General features: G+C 42.4%; 1 protein-coding gene across 1 annotated transcript in view; it reads right to left on the bottom strand.

Moving 5' to 3' along the window:
• LOC100538712 (fibrillin-2) overlaps nucleotides 1-14,493 on the bottom strand; it is a 127,750-nt gene that overhangs the window by 54,673 nt on the left and 58,584 nt on the right. The window contains exons 7-8 of the mRNA XM_010724750.4: nucleotides 10,848-11,045; nucleotides 8,661-8,786 (exon numbers count right to left, since the gene is read on the bottom strand). Coding sequence (XP_010723052.2) covers nucleotides 8,661-8,786; nucleotides 10,848-11,045 — 324 coding nt within the window. The remainder of the gene's footprint in view (nucleotides 1-8,660; nucleotides 8,787-10,847; nucleotides 11,046-14,493) is intronic.

The following is a 14,493-nucleotide window of genomic DNA, read 5'->3' as shown; positions in this document are numbered from 1 at the left end:
CACACAGCCAGGGTCACCCAGTCCCTGGTGAAGAATCCAGCATGTACTCTTGTTAATTCTATATAACTGGTGATTGCTCAGCCCTCTAATTTGTAAACAGTTCTCTGCAAGGCCTGTACAACCTCAAGGAGTCAACAGCTACTCCCAGTTTGGCATCATCTGCAAACTTAGTACAAGTTTGAGTCCTACGTTCATATCATTTACAATAATTTTGAAGAGAACTGGCCCTAACTTGGACTCTTGGGAACCCACACTAGTGAGTGTCTGCCAGACCGATGTAACCTTTTACAGTATAATCCTTTGCTCTCAACTCATTGGCCAATTGTTCACCCATTTTATTACGTACTTCTCCAGCTGCATGCTGGAAATTTTGTCCAAATGGATACTATGACAGATAGCAATCACAATCTTTGCTAAAATATGAAAAAAACAGCATCTGCTGGCTTCTCTGGGTCATCTAGATGGGTAGCTTTCCTTGTTGTAAAAGGAAATTAAGTTAGTTAAACAGGACTTCCCCTCATGAATTCACGTCGGCTATGACCAATGGCCGTGCCATCTTTCAAGTGTTTTTTAATATGTTTCGGAATGAACCTCTCCATAATTTCCAAGCACTGAAGTGAGACTGACAGGCCTGTAATTATCAGGGTTTTCTTCCTTACTCTTCTTAAAAATTAGAGCAACATTTGCCAGTTTCCAGTCAACTGGGACTGCTTCAGTTTCCCAAGACCATTGAAAAATAATTGAGATAGGTCTCATAATGATACCAGTCAACTCTTTGAAATCCAGGGATGAATCCCATCAGGACTCAGAGAACAATGTGCATCCAGTCAGAGCAACAAATCCCAAACAAGTTCAGAACTGGGGGGGAGTTTATCGTTGCCACAGTCATGATCCTCAGACTCAGGTTTCCGGGAATCATAGGGCTCATCATGAGTTTACAGAGAGGAAGAAGGCAGTAAGCACCTCTGCTTTGTCTACACCTCATTTTGTGAAGTGACCATCATTGAGTAATGGGCCAACATTATCTCTGCTGCTTCTTTTGCTGTTATCATAATTTTAAAAAGTTCTTGTTGTTGTCCCCCGCAGTACTGGTCAGCTTCAACCCTAAATGAGCTTTAGCTGCATTAATTTTCTCCCTACAATGGCAATCAGCATCTCCATAGTTCTCCTATGTTGCCCAGTCTTGCTTCTCATGTCCATGTCATCAGATATCAAGAGAGAAAGATGCATTCTTATTTGGTTTCTCAGTAACTCTAAAAGTATACTTTCAAAAGCATAATTTCTGCTGCCTTTTTTTACACAGAGTAAAAGACATTGCTTCTATCCGTGCAGTGTTCCTTTATCTCTTTGATATTCAAAGTTACTGCAGCAGATTACATGATTTGAAGCCTGGAAAGACAGCAATACAAATCTATAGAAAACACTTCCCCCACATGGGCCCCGCAGGGAATGAGATTTTATCACTACAGTCTACCCTGCCATTTAATAATAGGCCCGTGTTTGGTTACAATTTGCAGAACACTCAAAGTGAAAGACCTTTATAAAGTGAACGCTGACTATGCTATTAGAAATAACTGTTTAAAACATCCACATATCTCCCTTGAAGTTCATTGTGTCAGAGATCTGGAGGCCAGCTGACATCAGTACTTGGAATGTCAGTCACCCAAGAAAAGGTAATGTGTTGGGACAGCGGGGAGCAACAGCAACTCGCATTCCATTCTTAAGGAAAAACAGAGTTCATTCAAAAAGTTAAATGAAATGCAAATTTTTTTCTTTCCATTTAAAATCCTCACTCAGATGAGATGAGTGTTAGCAACAGAATCACCAGGAAAAAAAAGCAAATGTTTCTTAAGACTACTTTCACATCCTGTACTTTGAGAAACTGAGCTCCAGTCTTTGTTGTTGTTTCACTTCTCTCCCACCACATCTACCTTCTTTATTGTACTGAAGTGCCTCAGAGTTTTGATTCATTCAGTGCTGAAGCCCTTGGGGAAGCCTGACACAGTGGGACACACATGTGCACCTCTCATTGACCCAGCTTCCAGTTCTGCCTAGGGAATTCTTCCAACTTCAACCTGGCTACTTCATGACTTTTCCAACTTTCTGCTAAGAATTAAAGCATATTCTTTGGACTCTGCCCTTCAGACAATGGTGGAATTCAGTGTAAACGTTGATTTTGGATCTGGTCTCTCATACTGCTGGATTGGATTTGGCCTGATCACTTAATGCTGAAGATGCTGGAAGCCAAAGGCTACAGAGCTTCAGAAAGAGAGCTGCAGCCTGCAAAGCCCATCCAACTTGGGTGCCCACAGACATGCTGAAACCCCAACCTTCCCATCTGCTAAAAATGCAGGAATTGATGGAGAAAACATCTCTGTGTCACGTAGCAGAGGTCATGCCTCATCAGCCCTCTTCTCGTGCAGCACACGGGACTTTCAGGCCTTCCTTTCCAAAAAGCACAAAGAAACCACAGAGGAGAGTAAGACAGCCCTCCAAACCACACTAAATCCATGGAAATGAGCTTTTAATGGATATAAACAATGAGCTCTTTTGTAGTCATTTTGTAAGAAAATTGAAAACATGCTAATAAAATGGCTATCGTGTTCCATTTGGGAGGAAAATGGGCTGGCCTACCCTCTCAGCTCATGGAAAATACAGGAAAACTCCCTCCAATTTTAAAACATGAATGAGATTCAAAAGAGCAAAAAAAATAGAGCCTTGTCTTCATCAGAAAATTTGAAATGTGGATTAGTTGTGACAAAAAGACTACTGCAGATTAGCCCTTAAGGTTATAAGTAGCATCTAATGTGTCAGTCTACAAATGCTAAATAGAAATGGGTGAGTAAAAAGAGGTGGGCTTTGTAATTAAAGGATCTATTACTCCTTGGCAGAATCTGCCGCCTGTAGAGGCAGACTGTCAAAAAAGATCTGTCTGCATGGATTTAAACAGATCTTGTTGCACACAGTATGCAATACCTTTCACCTCCTTGTCTGCTTTTTGTCTATGTGCTTTACTACATCTTGTACCTTATCATTCTAGAATAATTTTGGTTGTAGGACAGTTATTGCTTCTGGGGCAATAACTTCTGGAAAGCATCTTGGGTGACATACTGGCATTACATACTTCACTGATAACAGAGTGGGCTAGGAATTTTGTCATGCAATAGAGAAAGTGGTATTAAGAAAAGAAGTGAAATTATTGGAAGAGAACCATTAAAATTATGGAAGGAAAGGATTTATTCAGCCAGTGATTCCACCCTTGAGAACAAGCAAAGGAATTGTTCCCTTAAGTATAATCTTATAGTTGTTTCCAGGGTAATTTAAGATGTTACTCGGTGTAACAACCCCCCTTCCTTCTGATTTCTTAATAAAGATCTTTGTATAAGGAAGATGTGCCTGATTTCAGGTGTGATGTTTTTCTTCATTTTGTACCACTGTTTTCAGAAGTGTTTTCTTGTGTCCTCCACAATTGTTTTCTTCCAGAGGTGTTAAGAAGTTAGCTTGATAGACGCACACCCTTCTTTCAGACCTCGCACACTTTTAGCTCCCTGCAAACCTCAACAGATGCTGCTCTTTTCCAGTTCCTCCATCTGTCAGTTTAGCAGTAAACTGACAACACCTGCCCTCCTTGCTCACATTCTCATACAAACACAATATAAATGCAGCCCTTTGGTTTTCCCAAAGTTGGCTTTGTTTTCAGGACTTGCTAAGAGAGCAACCCCTTCTTCACCTTCAGATCTTGTCTCTCCTCTTCCTCTGTGTTCTGTGTTTCACAGAGTGCCTCTATCTATCAGAAAGTGAGCGGGCAAGCTCCCTATGCCAGAAATTTCTCGTTATGCCTTTCATAGCCCTGAGCTCAGAATTCTTGATCCCTTGATCTCACTCAGAATACAGTGGCCAAAAGCATAAAATAAGCCACTATTTGAAACCGTCACATTCATCAAAGATGAGTTGCAGAAATAACTCTAGAACTGAGCAACCCTGTATTTGGGGGACATACAGGTTCAAATTCAAACTCGATCCTGTGTGCATGTTTTCTTGTTTTGCAGATGGAGCATTTTCATTACAGAGCTAAGCAAAGATTCATCCAGTGTATTCAACACCAGCCTTGCAGCCTTCTGATATGCTTGGGAAATTGGGGCCTACGCTTGCCTATCAGCACGGTAGATCTTGTATAAGAAAAGCATCTTTACTCTTTGGGGATTCAGAAACTAAAAATGAAGCCCTGATTCCAGGTGCCATTTGCATTAAGAGATAAGTATCAATATGGGAAGCTAACATTATCTCTGCCCAGCATCCTCCCACCAATAAACAGCCCGAAGAAGATTGGTGTTACATGCTGCTATGTTGATGGGGGAGACATCATTAATCAGCAAACACAGTGACACAGGCTCTGACCTTTGGCTCAAATACAATCCCATCTGCTGACTTCACTCCCCAGGAGGAATCTTCTAAGTAGAAAACACAAACTCCTGGGAACTACGGAAGAATTTAACAGAGGTATTTAATCTAGCTTTAATATTTCCTGGTTGCTTGGCTTGGATGAAGAATCTGAAAACAAGTGAAAACCATCTCTTCTTCCTAAGCAAGATGGTCTCAGTGCAAACTGAGAATTCACTGTTTTCACCAGCTGCAAAATAAGTACAAACAGATTCAAAAAGAGAATTGCAGCTTTGAGGTTTTATTTTTGGAGCACACCTGGATAAAGAACTTATCTTCTTATGGTTGAGGTCATTATCTTGATTTAAAACCCTGGTCCAGTGTTGCTTGGACTGTTACAATAGTACAGCTATTTTAGGAGAACAGGAATGAGGTTCTCTATCTGTTTTAACAAGTAAGCAGCTCCTGGCATATCAAAGCTTCTGCAAATTCTTTGAGACAGGGCCTAGTTTCTTTTATATCGAGGAGAGGAGAGGATGAGTTGAGAAAGGATTGGATAGGATGGGATAGGATGGGATGGGATAGTTCAATTGGAAGAGATCTGCAACGGTCATCAAGTCCAACTGCCTGACAACTTCAGGGCTAACCAAAAGTTTACGCATATGAGTGAAGGCATTATCCAAATGTCCCTTGAGTGTTGACAGGAACAGGGCACCAGCTGCCTCTCCAGGAAACCTTTATCAGTGTTTAATCACCTTCACGATTAAGAAATTTTTCCTAATGTCCAGTCTGAACCTCTCCTGGCACAGCCTTGTGTCATTCCCTCCCATTCTAAATAACAACTTCATACAGCGTTAGCGTCGGATAAACCCCTGACAAGATGCCAGTTCTCTGTTCTCCTATTCACATAGTTGCAGTGACTCACATGAAGCACATGGAGCAGTGACAGCCCAGACAAAGGTATCTTCTTCTTCTGACTTCATGGTTGGGACACGTTGGTGATTCATGTCTGGGAAACGAGCCCTCAAAAACAAACTCAACCCTGCCAGTTTAGAGCATCCTTCACGTTTATGTCGCTCTCACAGAAAGATCTGTAAGTCAACAGGTTATGCCAAAGGCAAGCACCACTCTTTTGGTGGTCTCTTTAGCGACTGAGGAAAGATAAACTACGGAACAGACACTGTAGATGCTGGAGATGTCTCTTTTTATGACTGTTCAGGAAGCAGAGTGAAAGGAAGCTGTTTATGGCTGCATCACACTGCTTTTGCAGGCATTCTGGGAAGTGAGGACCCACACAGAGGCCCCCTGCATCTGGATGACAGATTCAGACAATGGATTGTTTTTAATCTTGGTGTATAGAAAATTCCAGCTAAACTGATTTCATATGTGCTTTGTCTGGTCCCTGGCCAGCATGGGTGAGGCAGACCAAGGCAATGAGAACAATTTTTTTGCATGCTAAAGTTGGTTCTAGTATAGTCCAGCCTTGGCTCATTGACTAGTCAAATTGCATGGGACATAATTGTATATGGGGAACTGGTTTGTTGCCTGAGATCTGTGTTAAAGGACTGTTTTGGATTCTATTTCCAAGTCCACGGGTGCTGGAGAGCTGCAAGAAACCCTCCTGTTCAAACTTCAGAAAGTCTCATGGCATCCTGCCAATAAAAATCCACCGACACAGATGTTTTCTCAACATAAAAGACTGTCCAGCCCCCACGGAAGATTAACCTCCATAGCTGTGTCTCACTTTGGAAAAGTTTTTCTGAAGGGCTGAACCCAGGTCACATGGCATGCATTGACACAAACACTGCTTCAATTATACCAGCAGAGTGTATGTCTGGACTGTAGGAGAGTGGGGATATGGGAACAGTCACTTGGAAACAGTGATTTTGATTTTTCCCCCCTGAGAAATGACTCTTAGGAGGAATCTCACAGGAAACACATGCTGCAAACCCACAGTGTTAGGAAGGTGGGATTCTGGCATGCTGACTGCTTCTAATAGCTAGCTGCCTACAGCTCTGCCACTGTAAATAACTTTGCCACCTGGAAACAAACTCCAGGTTAAACATCTGGATTCTAGTGCATTCATCATCCCTTGTCTTCATTAGAACAGAGCCTTGGAGAGGAATGAAAGGCAAATGTAGTTCCTGAAGCCCAGCTAGGTGGGACGGAGTTGTATGAGCACAATGAACACATTCCATCCTTAAAATGGCATACACAGGCCAGCAGGGTTTCATTATAGCATGAGCTTTCATATTCGAGACAGGAACCGTTTAACGTTGTTTTCATTTGTCAGATGTTTGGAAAATGCAACAAGTGTTTATTCCTCTACTTCTGAGAAGCGCAGCCTGCCTGGCAAGGCATAAGAACTGCTGCAAAACATTTGGGGACAGCGTGTTCTTCCTATAGAGGTCTGCACACCTCTCAGAGAACGTTCTGAGCAGTGATAGAGAAGCTGCTGAGGTTGGACCCTAAGGAACCGAAGCTAGGCTATCAACACAGCATCAAGAGTGCCCAGATCGGTGACACTGTGAATGATAATATATTGCCTGTACATAATCCTAGTCTGTGCCCCACGTTTTATAGAATCATCACAGAATAGAATCATAGAATGGGCTGGGTTGAAAAGGACCACAGTGATCATTTAGTTCCAGCCCCCTACTATGTTCAGGGTCGCCAACCACCAGCCCAGGCTGCCCAGAGCCACATCCAGCCTGGCCTTGAATGCCTGCAGGGATGGGGCATACACAGCCTCCTTGGGGTTTTACTACGGAATTCTGTGTCTTATGGTGTAGAAAAGGCGATGAAGACATTGCTTTCTGCGTGAGTTCTGAATGCAGCCAAGTGGAACAGCGAACAACTTATCCTGAGCCAGAGAGTAAATGATAGTTCCAGGAGCTCCCAGGAAGCATTCTGCTTTAATTACCACAACTAGTCTTAATGCAGTTAAATTTTCACACCCTAAACAAAACTAGCCCTCTGTTCTGAGGATCAAGTCATTTGGCCATTTCCAAACAACACTACTTATCCCCTGGAAAATATTTTGCTTGGAAACGGCAGAACAGTGCATCACTTCATCGTGCTCTGCTGAGCTGCTGAGACTGATCCTTGACATTTCCTGCACCTTTATCAACAGACTGTAATCTGACTGCTGACACTGCAGATCAGCTTGCCCACCTGCTCAGAGTAGAGCTGCACCTGCTCACCTGTGGAAGGCATCTGGGTGCGCCACCAAAGTGCTTTTAGAAGACAATTAATACTTAAACAGCATAGATAAGCACAAACCACACCCCAGAAACACTGCATCATTTCCAAAAGAAATGCTGAAAAAGTCATTCTCATCTGCAATTCATCTGAAGAGAAGCAAGGGCTGGGATGGCATCAGTCTCCTTGATTTAAAGGAGGCTGTAGGTAGCCATACTTCTGACAGGCAATTCCTGCCTCTGCCACCAAATTTTTGTTGGTACGCAAGGACAAATTTCAGGTTCTGGTCAACACATCAGTTGGAATAATATCACCAAATCAGTGAAACAACACCATACTGATTTGTTCCACACCCTCATCCTATGAAATCAGGTCTTCTGCAGTGCAGTGATGTTATTTCTGGTTGTCTTTTTCAATCACCACAAGCCAGTTGGACTCCACTCCATTTCATTTACTCTATGAACTACAAGCACCAAGCTGCAAAAAGATAAATACCAATTGGATATGAGGGAACTATTCCTCACCATAACAGTGGCACTCCTGGGACAAGAACCCCAAAAGGACAGGTCTCAAGCATTCAAAACTCCATCAGAAAAGGCCCTGAGCAAACTGATCTAGCTTTGAAGCTAGCTCTGATCTAAGCAGAAGGCTGAGCTAGAGACCCCTTCTGCTCAATGAATCTTGTGTTGGAATTAAAGTAGCCTTCAGAAAACATCTGCAGGAAAAAAAAAAAAAAAAAAAAAAACAACTAAAAGCAACCAGCAAACTATTTTGAGTTTAAGAGAAGATTGGATAAGATCTGTTTCCCATTTCCTTGCTTTGCACTCCAGGAAGGAGATCAGAAATTCATACTGCAGTGCATTCTCTGACCTGCCTTGGTGCTTTGTAGAGCCCATTCCTGCTTGGAAATCAGGATCAAGGTGTGGAGGCTCTCTTGCACCTCTCTTTTCCCAGCCTTGAAGATACCCTGCATTGCTGAGAGATTCTCAGGTGTTTACGTGTTTTTCTGTTCTCAGAAAGTACTTGGAAGTAGTGTGCTGAGCAGTCTGGTGAAGCTGTGCAGATGTCTGCAGTCTTACCTTCACATCTGTGGCTGGTCTCACTCTGCTTGTGTCCAGCAGGGCATTTGCATTCATAAGAACCCACTGTGTTGATGCAGTTACCACCCTGGCAGAGTCCAGGAATGGCTTGACATTCATCCACATCTACAAGAAAAAAAAAAGCAAAGACACTGGAAATCATAGCCATTGAAACAGGTGAAGGTTCAGCTCAGATGGTGAAGAATAGATCTATAAGAAATAAGAAGCCTTGCTCCAAGTAGGTGAATTTATATTTTTCAAAGCAATTATCTACCAGTTGCATTAGCTGTAAGGACATAAAATGGACAGATTGCTGAGACAGCTACACAAAAAAAAGGGAGAGAAAAGTGTAATTTTCTCCAAAGCCAACATCCCCATGTTCAGCAAGAACCTTCATATGGATGGCAAGGCTATGATCAGTGTGGCTGCTCCCTCATGGGGGTAGTTGAGTTCGTTCCAGGCTGGTAGCTGAGATGAGAAATGGTTTGCCTGCAGCCTTTAGAGAGCAACATCTGATGCTGGGCAAAGAGGGGAACCTACAGACTGTTAGCTGTTCCATCAGCCCAGCCCCAGGACACTCAGCCTGCAGCCAAGAGCTCCTCAGCTGTGAAGGGGCACTGCTTTCCAAAGCACCTCAGGAAGTTATCAGCACTTACTGCTAGATCCAGCACTTCCATGTGCAGCAGATATTGATTCTCCAGTTTTGTCTGCAGTAACAGTGACAACTCATAAATAAGCCAAGCTCACACAAAGAGACTGGGGCCATATAATGCAGATTACAATAGGCAGCCAGAAAGATCTCTGCATTTTCAGTTTTATCCTATAGACAGTGGTTTTTGTCACAACAGGTAAAGGCTCAAATTGGTTGCAGATGCAGAAAGGAATTCATGCATCTCTGCATGGAGATCCCTGCAACCCACCAGTGGGGAAAAAAAAAAACAATCCTGAAGGCTGCCAACAGGATTTACTGATCAGAGCTCAACAGACCATTCTGCTGTTATTGCCTGAGTGTCCTGGATATTGAACAAAACCTCTAAACATTTTTTATGCCTATTTTAATTGTTTGTGTGATCTCAAAGGAGATATGACTTCTGTTTAGACCCAACATTAAAGTTTATAGAGCACTAAGCACCAGATACAAGAGCTGACCATGTGCTCCATTATCAACAGCACTGCTCCAGAACGAAGATACATGAAAAGGTTAATTGGTAACTTAGTTTAAAGCCTGGTGAAACATTAGCCTGATTTACTGCATCTTGCAGCACAAGGGATGTCATCTGAGAGCTATAGCATGGACAGAACCTTTAAGTGAGATAAGATTATCTTGAAAATGCAAACAGCATTGAGCAGAGAAAAATTTCACTGAAGCTATCCATCAAACCTCAGTGTGCGGAAGATCTGATCAGAAACTGGAGCTACAGATCCACATGAAAAATTCTAGATTTTATTTTACTTGTGTTTTAAATTGAATGTGACCAGGAAAATCCATATATTGAAACTGTCTCAACATGGAAATCCCCAACAAGTTTATTTGGGATCTATCCAGATGTCTGAATACATCTATCATAACATGTTAGAAAACCAAATATCTACATGCACATTAATTAAATTATAATATAAAAAGTTTTACAAGTCTTATGAAGGAAAAATGAACAAGGAGGGCAGGTATTAGGTCAGAGGAAATGGAATAAAATGATAAAGTTGAGATATCCACTTTTATTCAAATAATTCCAAACGTTCCCTTTGGAAACATAACTAAAGGCAACACAATCCACAAGCAGTCGTATCTCATGAAATATTTCCAGCTGAAGATATTTCTACTTGCAGCGCTGGTAAAACCTGAACACACACAAACATTTCTTTCCCCCAAATCGCTTTCTTGATTAAGGGGAACAAACTTTGGCCTCTAGCAATAGGTAAAAAAGTGTCATTCTTGGATGCCCTTATCTTGGTCCCAAACACATAACAGTTTTTGTCATCTATGAAGAATATCACTGAAGTGGTTGTCAGGTGGGAGAGCTAAATCCATGGTCATGCTTTGTGACATATAAGGATAGATATAGCACATATATTTACACAAATAAATGTTTTCTGTACTGAAGCTCCTGGCAGACAACCTTCACTTGAGCTTTCAGTACACATCAGGATGGATAAGAGAAAATCCTCTTATGTGTTCATGACATTTACCTTGGCAGGCTCCAGTGCGAATGTTGGGAATGAAACCTCGTCGGCAAGGGTGAGGTTGGGCAGGGCACATCTCACACGGGTGACCCCATGCCCGTCCAATGGTGGCACAGCACATGGTCTTGGTACAGACGATCCCGCTGAGTTGGCCCTGACACATCTGGTTATTTACTTGGCTAAAGCAGGGACCGGTACGATAGTCTGGGGGAAAATAAAAACAGCCACAGGTTAGATCGAGATACAGGTGCAAGGTTGTCTGTCTAAACAGCCTGTCTAGTCATACTGGATCTATTTCTCATCCTACCAGCAAAGTTTTTCAAGTCCAGACACAGAATCGTAGAATCATAGTCACCAAGGTTGGAAAAGACCTCCAAGATTATCCAGTCCAACCATCACCTACCATCAACATTTCCCCACTAAACCACGTCCTTTAGTACAACACCTAAATATTTCTTGAACACTTCCATGGACAAGTTAAGTAGCAAAAATGTTAAATAGCCATAGGAAGAACAAAGATTTAAAACTAAACTAGAAGCTAGCACTGGAGGTAGTGGCTGCCTTTCACCCGCCTTTCAAGAGACCACTGGGAGGTTCCCCCAGTCAGCTCTCCCTGGTTTCCTCAGGCTCATCCCAGGAGCTACAGTTACTTTATGTATTTGGTCAGCGTTCTACAAGCACTGGCCCAAAACTAATTCAAAATGCAACATCAGGCAAAGGGGAGATTTCGGGGCTGCAAACTCAGCTGTTCTGTGAACTGCTGGCCACAGTGAAACAATCAAACTTCATATAAATTAGATTAACTGGAGAGAAGGTAATGGCAATGGCTTTAAATTAAAAAAGAGTAGATTGAGATTAGATATTTGGAAGAAACTCTTAACTATGAAGCTGGTCAAGCACTGGAAAGAGTTGCCCAGAGAAGTTGTGGATGTCTGATCCATGGAAGTGTGGAGGGCCAGAATGGATGGAGCTCTGAGCAACCTGGAGATGAGGAAAGTGTCCCTGCCCCTGGCAAGGGGACTGGAACTGAATGGGCTTTAAGGCTCTAGGGACAAAGACACTTATCACAGAATTGTAGGGGTTGGAAGGGACCTCTAGAGATCATCGAGACCAACCCCCTGCCAAAGCAGGTTCCCTACACCAGGTCACACAGGTAGGCGTCCAGGCAAGACTTGAGTATCTCCAGAGAAGGAGACTCCACAACCCCCCTGGGCAGCCTTAGGGCCTGGCAATCCAAGTAACATATACATATAGGCAAAGTAAGGATATCATTTTAGTCCTCAAGGACATCCTTTCATCTCCAGCGTCCCATTGCTATACTCAATAAATGTAAATCTCATACCTCCAGGTCAGGAAAATTTATAAAACAATCTTGTTTCAAGATACTGGGTCCCTTACTGTGACCCTGCAATATAAATGAGCTCTCAGGCAGTCAGTCAATACAATCACACAGCACCAAAGGAGAGAGATGAAGGCACTATGCTCATAATCCTCCCAGTTTCAGGCACCTAAAGATTATGTATATATAAGTACATAACTGAAGGTGCTCCTCATTTAGAACAATGGACTTTAAGTCACCATTCCCTTCAGCATCTTCAATACCTATCTCAGGACAGAGGGAGATCCACCAACTAACTTACATTACACAAAAGCTGGACCTGGCTAGCTCCCATGCACCCTGCAGTGAAAGGCAAATGGGGCTCACAGCCATATGCTTTAGAAGCAGGATTCACAGCTGTCTGCTGAGAATGAATGACAGCACTGTGATAAGCTCAGACAATCAGTTCAGCTGGCTGTTCTATTAAAGCAATAAACAATTTAGGCTTTACCTTCCTATAGCACCAAGATGAATACACATACTACCGTCTGCCTTGGGTCAACAGTGAAAAAGAATCGAGAGACAAAGTTGTCTCAACAAATATACAACACAGTTCTACTAAGAATTTTCTCTCAAATTTTTGTTGGCGACAATTTGGAGATGGAGATGTCTTGCTGTCAGCTTGCTGCTGCTTGGCTTGCAGAATACCAGCCCTAGATTCACCCACAAAGCCTTCTGAGAGAGAATTCCCCAAATTTTCTCCATGCTGTCTGATGTAAATGGTGCTTATAAAAGGATTTCTGTGCTCTCTGACAGTCTCTGTAAAGGCAGCCTCCTTCCATAACACATGTTATAGTGACTCATTTCTTCTGTTTAACTCTTAAAGGTCCCTTGGCAGTTTTAACTAGATCTTTAAAACCAGATGCTGCAAAAGCAATCAGCTCATTTCCCATCCCCAACAAAGTTACTCCCAGCCCTTAAAAACAAAACGACTTTGAAGGGGCTCATTTGCACCATGGGCACTCTCTGGGCTCTCATGACCCTTGGTTGGGGCTATTAGCACAGCAGGCATTCATCAGGAAACAAAGTTCTTAAACTTCTTCCTTCTACTGGGAATAAATGAATGCATGTAAATGTTTGATCAGTGGCTGGAAAAAGGACATTTAACCATATTACTGTCAGACCAAAAAATTCCACATTAGCCATCAAGGAAGTTAGGTGTTGATTAAACAGGCTGTTCTATATCAGATAACAGGCTACAAATCTCTGCCTGAGGAATTGCTTAGGGAATTTTGATGTTGGACTAATTGACTCAAAATTCAAATCCCAGCATCAGTGACCAACCAGATCAGCCCACAGATGTCTTTGTAGTGAAACATTTGGATTTGAAACATGAAGCAAAAAAAATTACATGGAAAGTGGTTCTAAGAGCCATAAGCAGCAGTGGTACACACATCTATTGACTTATAGCTCTGTTTCTGGACATGGGTTAGTACAAAGCTTGTTGTCTGTGCTCCATTTCTTGGCCTGCAAGTTTTCAGGTTGTGACCTTTGTGATCAGCTGCCTTCTTTCTAAATCCCAGCATGCACGTGCAAAGATCAGGTAGATGGTTTGAGACAGGAAACTTCCCCCCACTGGACATCTTTGCAGGACAATCACATTGCCAGACCTGCACTTGCATGAAACCACATCAGAGAGGCTGGGCTGTAAAAGATCATCTAGAAATGCTGGTAATTACTGCAGGCCATAGAATGAGAGTGCATGTGCTGATGAGCCTTCCTCACTCCTGCTGCATCTACTCAGTGAAGTCGGGGGGTTGGGGGGTACATCTGTGTTTCAGTTCCACCTGGGACGAGGTACACATAAACTACATGGGAAACAACAAATCCTCCTCTATCTCTGGAAAAGAACCAATGACCACAGGAATTCCTTAATCACATCTTACAGTTCTCTCTCATTTCTATTTTTCGAGCAGTTGAAAGCATGACAGTACTCAAAACTTAATGCTGATAAAATTGTCCACAGAAGTTTGGAAAGTGTATGTCGCTGAGATGTAAACAACAGGAGGTATCTGAGGATAAAAGGGCAATGGTTTTGAAGTTACTTTGGTTAAAGCAGTTACAGGTGTGTGTAAAAACACCTCTGTTTAGACATGAGAACAGAACTATGTACTGTCTTTGCAGTGGTGAATTACCAACTAGTCATAGTTTGGCCTTTGACCCAAATTTTAACAATACTAGCCCACATGGTTCTCATTAACATTGCCTGCCGTGCCAAGTTTAATGCTTTAGTTGGTTCTAATTTATTCCTAGAAAACAGATCAACATATTTTG

This window comes from Meleagris gallopavo, chromosome 30, assembly GCF_905368555.1.
Source record: "Meleagris gallopavo chromosome 30, MGAL_WU_HG_1.1, whole genome shotgun sequence".
In the NCBI taxonomy this organism is placed as follows: Eukaryota; Metazoa; Chordata; class Aves; order Galliformes; family Phasianidae; genus Meleagris; species Meleagris gallopavo.
Note: the sequence above shows the minus strand (reverse complement) of the source record. Positions and strands in the feature narration are given on the sequence as shown.